The 10610-nt window shown below is 41.7% G+C and overlaps 1 protein-coding gene across 2 annotated transcripts; it reads left to right on the forward strand.

Annotated features, from left to right (window-relative positions):
• The first annotated feature begins 1822 nt into the window (after positions 1 to 1822).
• On the forward strand, positions 1823 to 8374 carry kcmf1 (potassium channel modulatory factor 1). 2 transcript variants are annotated; one of them, XM_006796725.2, is made up of 7 exons: positions 1823 to 2011; positions 3596 to 3763; positions 3970 to 4109; positions 4877 to 4978; positions 5114 to 5297; positions 6289 to 6583; positions 7534 to 8374. In XM_006796725.2, the coding sequence occupies exons 1-7, from the start codon at positions 1996 to 1998 to the stop codon at positions 7796 to 7798; spliced, it is 1170 nt and encodes a 389-aa protein (XP_006796788.2). In that variant the 5' UTR covers positions 1823 to 1995; the 3' UTR covers positions 7799 to 8374. The 2 variants fall into 2 exon arrangements, with proteins under 2 accessions (XP_006796788.2, XP_087699911.1); XM_087843785.1 differs by lacking the exon at positions 1823 to 2011 and adding an exon at positions 3369 to 3463.
• Positions 8375 to 10610: the final 2236 nt, after the last annotated feature.

Raw genomic sequence — 10610 nt, forward strand, 5'->3', positions numbered from 1 at the left:
CATCACCATTTCTCTTGCATTTTGTTCAGACAAAGCACGCATCAGAACTGTGATCTGTTTAATACACTGCTCCCAATCTGTCGTTAACCACATCCCAAAGGTGCTCTACTGATTGAGATCTGGAGATTATGGATGCGATTTGAGCACTGTGAACTCGCTATCATGTTCAAGAATGATTTGAGATTGCCAGATGGTGTTATCCTGTTGGAAGCAGCCATCAGAAGATGGGTAGCAACAATACTCAGGTAGCTGTGGTGTATAAATGATGATTCGTTGGTACTGAAGGTCCCAAAGTGTGCCAAGAAAATATTCTCCACACCATTTTACCACCAGCAAACAGAACCTTTGACACAAGGCCAGATGGATCCATCATCTCAAAGCAGTCTGGTTATACATTCATCATCCAGAGAACTGCCACTCAATGGTTATCTTCTCCTTTTATGATGATTCTGTGTAAACCTTAGAGATGTTCACAGAAAAATCCCAGTAAACTTTCACATCATCAGTTTCTAAAATACTTAGACCAACACCATCAACTATGCCAACCTCAAACTTCAGGTGGTCTTAAGCATGTCTTCATGCATAAATACATAACCTGTGGGTTAATTTAAGTTCGTACCATGTGTCTGGATGAACGTGATAAACATAATACCTTCTTCCAGTCTTCAGTAGTCCAACGGCGATGTTTCATGGCCCAACCCTCTTTGTGTTATTCTGACGTGTTAGCAGTGGCTTTCTTGCTGCAACTCGTCCTGTCAAACCTGCAGCTTGAAGTCTTGTCTTCACAGGTGAAATGCAGGCTTGCTTACTATCACCACTATTAAGCTGTGCTTGAAGCTGTTGTCCTGTGATGATAGGCAGTATCACACGAACTGTTAACTCTCAGAAACTCATCCTCTGATTCAGTTGTGGCTTTGGGTCTGCCAGACCGCTTCCCGTGACAGTTTGCCCTAGTTTCTGAGTGCCTTTTGATGGTAAAGGAAACTGTGTTCACTGACACTTTTTTGCAAGTTCTCTGTAGGAAAGACCTACATTTTGAAGTGTTATGATGGTCGGTCTCTCTTCCATTGTTAATTGCCCTTTTCTAGCCATTTTTGTAGCAACACACTACTTTCTGCAGTACAATACTGTTTAACTGATGCTCACGAGCGTATGGTACCACAGTGTGTTTATGCAGACAAAGGGGGTTGTAAGTAATCCAGAAAAGTTGGAACATCTGTAGGAATTAGTAGCATCAGCTTTTGAAGCTTGATCAACTTCCATTGCTGCAGAGCAGCTTTAAATTGTTAACCCATTTTGTGTTCCCAGAAAAGGGCCTTTTTTATGATTCTGAAATGTACATTATTTTTCACTTTTGGGTAAACTTAGCGTTTTGTTCACCACTTACCTTTGTACCATTTAAGCTATTAGTTGGATTTTAACAACTTGAATTGCAATAAATAACTGGGAAATAAATTGGGATGTTCTAAAACTTTGGTCCTGTAGTGTAGCTATATATTGTTGTTTCCTTTTATAATGACAAAATAAGGAGTATGCACTGAAGCAGTTCATCTAAAAGTAATGGTCAAATAAAATGCAATGCAAGCAATCTGTGCTAATAACCTGTCATATGTCACGAACAAAAGGATTTATCTGGGACACAGGCCCTTAAAAATGTATTTGTTTTTTATGCTGAGAGAAAATCTTTTGTTTACACATATAACTTATGCTATGTTTCAGGCAAAATGTGGTTATAGAATTGGTGCATCACAGCAGCGCAGTCCGGGTCGAGTGATTTTATAGCAGACAGCGCCGCCTAGTGTTCATTCACAGCACTCACCCATAAGTGACACTGGGAGGGGAAGCAGTACAAACTGTAAGCTGCTGGGGGATCCATCTTGCCTGAAAAAACAGACCAGGCTGAAGGATTTTTCAGTTTATTGACTCAAAAACTGCATCGTTCCCCATTAGACGTGTTGGGGAGCCCGAGGAGGGGGCTGTGTCGCTGTTTGTAGGATGTCCCGACATGAGGGTGAGTTGATAAACAGGTCCACGGCGCCCCGGTTGAAGGCTACATTACCTGAGCAGCTAGCTTCTGGGGCTAGCTTTGCTAACTGCTTGCTCATGTCTGAGAGGGTTGTTGCGCTTTTCGCCGTGTGTTACTAGGCTTGTCCCTTGTCGTGTGTGTTTACTGTCAGCAGTTCTGCTGTACACACCTGTCTCGTGTTTTCTAAATCGAGGCTGGAGCGTTTTTACTTCACTCGACCTATTCGCAAAAATACGGCAGCAAAGCAGCAGTTAGCCGTTGCTAGGTACTGCGTTACCTTACATTAGCCGGGCTAGCGAGCAAGCTAATGTATGCTAATTCAAGGAGTCGTTGGTTTACCTGTGACTTTTTCGTTACTTATACCGGCACTGATAAGTTATTCAGCGTCTTACATCCCGATATTGCTGTCACAACATTTTGCTCATATTCAGAGTATTTATTCATTGAGAGCTTGGAGCTATTCAATTAGCGCCATACTGTCCCGTCTGGTCACACACTGCTGTTAGCGAATGCACTGTCATCAAGAAGACTGAAAGTCTAAGGCCTCTGACTGTATAACCAGTAACTAAGTTGGCTAACTAGCAGCCTGCTCTTAAGCAGGGTTTAAGTTACGATCAGTGTAACCAAAAACTTCAGCTTTGGCTAATTTCATTCAAACATTTCAAGACCTGCCAGGTGTTGTCCCGTCAAATAGCCTCGGAAGTTTTAAAAGAAGCACTATAATGCAGACATGATCGCAGTAGCTTTGTTGACCATTCTTGGACCGAGGGTGAATTATCTGAGGTTATATGTTCAAGGTACACCAGAGGTGTCTAATAATCTGCTTCGTGGTCCTCTGCTGGACCAGTTAGTTTTTCAGCTGAGACTAGGATTGTGCAGATGGTTAAAATTCCTTTTAAGCAAGATACTCAGTTACTTATCCTGTTGAGCTTGCTTCTGTCTAACCAAGCCTCTAAGTAACTCCCAAAGCGGCCTGTTGCAGTTTGATTGGTTTCTTTATGTCAGCATCTGTTTAATAACAGATATCTTTTGTGCATATTGTTCCTTCAGGTCTCTGTTGTTAGATGTGAGATGAGTCAGAGAAAACTCCCTTAATACTTGTTTACATATTTACTAATACTTGCCAAATAAGGCACTCTGTAATGTCAGGAAATGTCAGCATGATGTCTCATTGAAAACAGCTTTTTTCCCCCTTTCTGCCTATGCCCAGTCCCAGTCCCCCACCCCCCCCAAACCAATTTAGGTGTTGTTGATCTTGGGGGGGGGGGGATAAAAACAAGGAGCAGCCTGCTGCCTGAAAAAGAGTGAACTGTGTTAAAAGTGAGCAATGAAAGCTGCTTTCAGATAAATCTGAGTTGGTTGTGAAGTCTGCTGGAATGTCAGCGTTCTTCATTGCTGGCACTTGTTGGTTGGTGCCACTCCAAAACGCATGCTTGTGTAAGTGAGACTGGCCTGCAGATATGGGATCGCCTTCTCACAGTCAACCTCTGAGACGCCTTTATAAGGAATTTGTGAAAGTATTGTAAGGTCCACGTGTTTTATTTCCTATTCTCCGTTTCTGTTTTGCAGGTGTGAGCTGCGATGCGTGTTTAAAGGGCAACTTTAGAGGAAGACGGTTCAAGTGTTTAATTTGCTACGACTACGACCTGTGCGCGTCGTGCTACGAGAGCGGAGCCACGACAACAAGGCACACCACAGAGCACCCCATGCAGTGTATATTAACCAGGGTAGACTATGGTAAAGACCTAACTCTGTGGGTTTCTGATTATATGCATAATCACCATGCCTGTTGTACAGGATGGTGATACTGCTAAGGACTCCAAAGTGTGATTACAAGCCATTCGTCACATTTTCAGCGATAAATATTGTTGATTATTGAAAGTAATCATCAAAATAGTGATGAACATCAATAAGAGCTGTTGTGTTTGACCATCTTCTTGCAGATTTGTACTATGGAGGAGACACTTTTTCAGTAGAGCAGCCACAGTCATTCACATGTCCTTACTGTGGCAAGATGGGCTTCACAGAGACATCCCTACAGGAGCATGTCACCTCAGAGCATTCAGAGACTTCCACGGAGGTGGTGAGTACACTCACTGCACAAACGGAGCTGCTCAGTAGACTTTTGTGTACTATTATAAGCTTAGAAATGTCCTCATTTCTCTAAGCATCCCCAGCATCCTAGTTTACCTCTGCTATCCACTGGGATGCTCTGAATTTAGTCATCATTGTAATTCTCAGTTACTACACTTCAGCTATTCAGTGACATTTTATGAGCATTCTCCACTGCTAAGCAAAGCAAGACAAAGGCTCAGGCTGCTCATACTGCTGACACCTGGCTGCCTAGTAGGTTGTCTGACCAACAGCTACTTGAGAGTGGGGGTGAAAAGATGCCATTGAAGCGTGTGACCAGAGCTAACTTATTATTTAACTTAGTATTTGTGTTCCTCATGACTGTTACTGCCAGATGAAATGGAAATTAAAATGAAGTCAGCATTTTCCACTTTTTGATTGTTTAATTTATCCTGTACAGATTCATTTTCTGTAGCAATAAGGTTTTTATTTTTTTAGATTCATACCAAGTGATTGACCACAATTTTCTACTCATTGGCCCTGACTGGTCAAAAAAGGTTAATGGCAATAGCAGTTTAATCAAGTATATTCTTTAGCCTAACAGTTAAAGCTTTTATATTTATATATATATATATATATATATATATATGTATATGTGTGTGTGTGTGTGTGTGTGTGTGTGTGTGTGTGTAAGTACCCTAAACCTTTTGTGAGGTAGAAGAGTTGCTGCCTGCAGACATGCCAGTTTGTATGATGAGCTCGATCTGTCTTTTTCAGATCTGTCCAATATGCGCTGCCTTGCCCGGAGGGGATCCCAACCATGTCACAGATGACTTCACAGCTCACCTCACTCTCGAACACAGAGCACCAAGAGATTTAATATCCTTTTCATTTAACCACACAATAGTGTCAAAATAAGCCTTTTTTTCTTCTACATGAATTGTTTTAAATAGCAAGATTCTTCTGTGTGTGTGCACATTGTGACCGAATTTAACCTTAACAGTCCTCCTTTACGATGAGTCCAGCAGTGTGCGGCATGTACGCAGGATGTTCCACCCCGGGCGAGGACTGGGCGGCCCCAGAGCACGACGGACAAATATGCACTTTACTAGCGGCTCCACAGGAGGACTTTCATCCTCCTCATCACAGAGCTCCACTTACACCCCCAGTAACAGAGAGGCAATGGACCCCATCGCAGGTGAGCATCAGGAGTTTACCCACAATGTTTGCAAAATGCAGAAATGTTCCCCAAAAATGCACCAACATTAGTTATACAGTCTAAGTGATATCTTGATGTTGGTGGTGTTCCTGGATTGTTGTAATTAATGTTGTCATTGCAAGTGATCAGTGACATTGTTATGGTGTCATAGTTTTGTGACGTGGGGAAAAAAATGTCCACTCAGGAAACCGTTGATCACATCCTAAACAATGAGGAAAAACTGGGTGGTTAGGATATGATCGTGGTTCAAAACCCTGTAGATCACAATCCAGTGCTGGTGGTTAACAGGAGCATTATTTTAGGCTTGTTGAGAATTTGCATCCCAAGTTAGTGAGATCTTGAACTTTTTCAAATAACTTTTAATTTTGTGTTACTATCTCGGGCCCATTTCACAGTGGCCCTGAAGACACAACACACCGAAACCAAAACTCTTCATTCTGTATTCAATGCTGACTCAAGCTAAATTCCATCCCAGATACAAATTTTGGCAATCGTTGTGTAAAAGTGACCAGTCATTGAATGTGACATGTGAAAGATGCGCAAACAGAGAATGTAACATCACACACACGGTGAAGATAATGCAAAGTTTAAGTCAGGTTGGCCCAGATGTTAAAGAGGAGAAGAGTACATGCAGAAATATATGTGCTACGATCATTATAGCATCAAGATTACAGTATTTATTAAAAAAAAACAACAAATTAAAGTCAGACATTAGCGAGAAGAAGCAAAAGTAAAGGGTGTGCCTCATTTATAGATGGTTGTCAAGAAACAGTTTAGGCAGTCACATTTTGAAGTACCATATTTTGTTTTTAATCATCATACTGTGTTGCTTGCAAAAAAATGCACGTGACCGAATCTTTCTTCGTCTTTTTACGCTGTCTTTTAAAAGTCTGTTTAATTTAGAAACAAATAGTCATTTTTTTTTCTTCTTCTTCTTCTTTTTGTGTTTGTGTGCGCACGTCTCCTGCAGAGTTGTTGTCTCAGCTGTCAGGTGTGCGGCGTGCTGCAGGAGGGCAAATAAACTCGTCGGGACCTTCAGCCTCTCAGCTCCAGCAGCTCCAGATGCAGCTGCAGTTGGAGCGGCAGCAAGCTCAGGCGGCACGACAGCAAGTTGAGACGAGCCGACACGCGACGCGACGCGGCAACAACCCGGGCAACACCGGCGCCGCCGTCCCCCAGCCCAGCACAGCAACTGCCAACACCACCACCGTGGGTGAAAGCAATCCGGCGTCCTCGTCCCACAGCTCCCAGTTCCTATTAGCACGGTGAGTGGAGCAGGAGGTGGACTTTAGAGTTTGCCTATAAATCCATGTGTTTCTGCTAACAGACTGTCAGAACACAGATATCCAGCAACAACACATGACTGCTATAATAAAGTGTTTTGATAGTAAATAGTAAATTTGGTGATAACTGATGTTGGGAAGTAACTATTTATATTAAAACCATGTTCATTTTATAGTTTAGTAAGGTGCAGTGACTGAGGAAAAATATGTAACTGAATTATTTACGATGTAACTATAAAAGGTTACAGCTGGATACTTTTTTTTGGCCTATTTCCAGAAAAGAAGGTCAGCAAAGCTCTTGACACAAATTGAGTGCAGCACCATCAGCACCATCAGGGGCTGGATGGAAAGGAACCGTCTCTGTCTAGACGAGCTGCTTTCATGTCACAGTGTGTTTCTCAGATTTGATACTCTGAGGAAACGTCGACAGTCTGTCCAAAAGTCCACACGCCTCACATGTTATTTATGTTTAAACACTTATTGACTAAATTTACATGTGGATTTACATGTGGATTTACATGTGGATTTTGCTCTATATGCATTTATGAATGTACAGCTTTGTATTCAGCTTTATTGCCCAGTTTGATATATTTGTCAGAAAACTATGGAGAAGAGTCACAGGATTAAAAAAGTAACCAATCCCCCTTTGCTTTTCTGTCTTGTGATAAACGAACCAAAATAAATTCTAGTAGAAAATAGTTCTGTGACTTGGTGCAGAAGACAGTATCGGAAATAATACTTCAGTGGATTGTTGATCATTTTTCCATTTCATGAACTTTTTAGGCATTAAGAAACAAAAATTGTCACCGAGCTTAAACGTGCAGACTGTAACCTCAGCAGAGTTTTTCTTACTGCTTTTAGTTAAAGTACTTCTTTGTACTGTAATACGTTTCTTACCTGTGTGAGTGTTAATGAATATAACCGTTCTGTAGGTTGAATGAACCCAAGATGTCAGAAGCAGAGCGGCAGTTCCTAGAAGGCGAGCGAGCCGACCGCAGCCTGTTTGTCCAGGAGCTGCTTTTGTCCACGCTGATGCACGAAGAGAGCTCCTCTTCAGATGAGGACGACCGCCGAGACTTCGGCGACTTTGGAGCGATGGGCTGCGTGGATATCATGCCTTTAGATGTGGCGTTGGAGAACCTCCAGCTTAAAGAGAGCAGCTCTACGGGGAAGGAGCCTCCGCCGCCGCCTCTTTGATGTCCGAGCATCAAGCAGACTGTGTCCTCCGTGCTGCAACTGTCAGTGATGGGCAGCAAACAGCAGCAGCAGCAGTCCCCCATACCCCAGCCTACCCCACCCCCAGCCTCACCCCCTCTCCCTCCCCCCCGATTTTCTGAGTTTGTTTTTGGTGATTGTAATTTCAGGCCTGTCACCACATTTGTTATATTGTAAACAAAAATAAATGAGAGCAAGTGGGATAAATGTGTGAGTGCGCGACGCGAGCAAGTGAGCGAGAGAAGAGAACTATATAAATCTATATAAAATATATATGAAGTCGATAATCAATCCACATTACTTTTCTTTTATCAGGTAAATGTTACAGGCAGCTGTGGCAGACCTTTGCTTCCTGTGACATGAAAACGGCTCTCCGTATAAATACTCCACATTCAAAAAGTGAAGAGGGCACAGGCTCCTCTGATGAAGCTGCTGTGTGTGTTTATGACTATTAATAAATAAAGTGCTTGGATGGGTTACCATTAACTACCGCATGCAGTTATTTGCAGCGTGCATGACTTAATGACCCTGTCATTAAAACCTTTTCAAAATCCCAAAGCTCACAATTGTTAAATGATCATTTCTAGGGATGCACTGATTGTTTTGTTTAGTTTGTTTTTGCTTTCGTGCTACATAAAATGAGGAACTCTCCAGTTTGAAATGCATAATGTCACATGACAGGCGAACAAAGGTCACTGCCGTCTTATTTAGAGACAGACTGTAATGCAGATACGTCGGTGCATCCCTGGTTATTTCAGACGTGGTTAAGTATTGAAAATGTAGAAGTTTGACAAAGACGGTGAAATCTGAAAGTCTATTTCGTCAGGTTTTCTTTGAAGTATTTAAAAAGGAGAAACGATTCGATTCTGCTGCAGTGTGTTTCTCAGCCCCGCTCTCGCCTTTTTTAGTCCATCAGAGGGAAACTAGAGACGGAAGAAAGAAGCTCCTCTCTGATTTTGTCTTTGTTTTTTCTAGCTGATATTGTTCAGCTATAAACTAAAGTCACAGTATACTTCTGAATTTATCGATGAGTGCAAAGTCCCGACTTCCTCCGTCATTCCTGTACAGGCTTCACACCGTTCCACATGCTTTTGATGCTCAATATCAGGACCTGGAGACTTTTCACGCAGGAGGTTTTTCTTTGTTTGGTTTTTGTTTTAATTTAACACCCTTTCTCTCTAAACTAGCACCTTCTATTTATTCATGTTTGTTTCCTGACTCTTTGGAGCCTTGATGTGGATCATGCCACCTTCATGCCTTTACTTTCATCCTCTATGTAAAAATGCAATGAGATGTATATTAAATTTTGTTGGTTAACTTTCATAACGGTTCTAAGACATGGGCAGATTTTTTTTTTTTAAAGATGTAAATTTAGAATACAATAAATAACTGCGCACAGCTTTTAATGAAAGCAAGAGACACTATGCCTTTTGCAGCTTGTCTTATTATTTCAGAAAAAACCCAAAGTCCCGGGATGGGAACGATAGCAGCTCTCCAGTCACTTTTTACTAATGAGATACCCATCTGATTGAGCTTTAATAAATCTAAATAACCACTGATTTAACCCTAACATTAGTCTGGATGTATCTGCCAACTAAGTGCATAACGTGTGTAACACAGTTGTAATGAAATTAATAGTTTTTGATTAGGAAAAGTTCTATTTGACTAAAATGATCTGTATTGATAGTGTAAGGTTTCTAAAAAGGGTCTACCATTAATATACAGTACAAAAATGTGGTATGAAAGCTAAAGCAGAGTTTGTCCATAATTCATTAAGCTATAAAAAGTTATTAAGCTTTAATCAGCTGATTAGCACTTCGCTTAATTCAGTTAATCAGGTGACTGAGGAATTTTATATATACTCTTCCTTGAAGAGGGTGTCGTTGGATTTGATGGATGTAGGGACCTAAAGGTGTGGACCACATCCACAGTGTGCCAAGGTAGGCTTCTAACACAACCACATGACATTATAAAAAAAATCAGTGCTGTTCTTGTGCATGTGTGTGTGAGGCCCTCCAAGGCCAGCTGTCCTCGTCACTCCTCAGCAGTTATTGTTAGAAACAAATGGTGCCCATGGGATACTTTTCACGACACATGTTGCACTGCTGCTTCTTTTTAGAGTATCACGCCACCAAAAGCGACAGGTTAAATGTTACACTTCAGGAGGCAGCGTTAGGTTTATCCTGATGGGTCAGCGATTAGGGACGATACCTGGAATATTAAGTAGTGACTGACTGGGGAGGTGCCTTGAAGGACATGATGAATCTCTTTGAAGTCGGCTCTTTAGTTGGATGTTCTGCCAAACAGTGCTGTGGGAGTTACATAAGTACAGCCTGAGTCCAAAGAAGCCTCCACTCATCTACAAAAATACAGACAGCTTTGCACTCTTTAGTCTCTCAGTCAGGTGGTGACCTTATAGTTCCTACGTTTGCTGTGCACTTGTTGGCTGCTTTTCCTTCATTCTGCATCCCAAACTAACTATGCTGGGGTTTAGGTCACATGATGCAAATCTCCATCACTCCACTTCTTGATCAAAGATCCCTGGCAGAGCTGGGAGGTTTGCAGTTTTTCTGCAATGCTCTGGCACATTACTTGCAACATTTTTTGAAGTTATTACCACCAGAGATGCATTTCCCAAAACGGCTTATGCATGCAGCAAAAGGCTGTAACTCGCTCACAGCCTTTAATTCATGTTTCAAAAGGAATGAATGAATCTTTTAGAATAAAAATGTGAAGTTCCCGTTTCATTGCGTAAACAAAGGTGGTCAAAAAAGAGAAAGATTTTCAATTTTTT

The sequence above is a fragment of the Neolamprologus brichardi genome, chromosome 7 (assembly GCF_056152115.1).
Source record: "Neolamprologus brichardi isolate AB-2024 chromosome 7, ASM5615211v1, whole genome shotgun sequence".
Taxonomy (NCBI): domain Eukaryota; kingdom Metazoa; phylum Chordata; class Actinopteri; order Cichliformes; family Cichlidae; genus Neolamprologus; species Neolamprologus brichardi.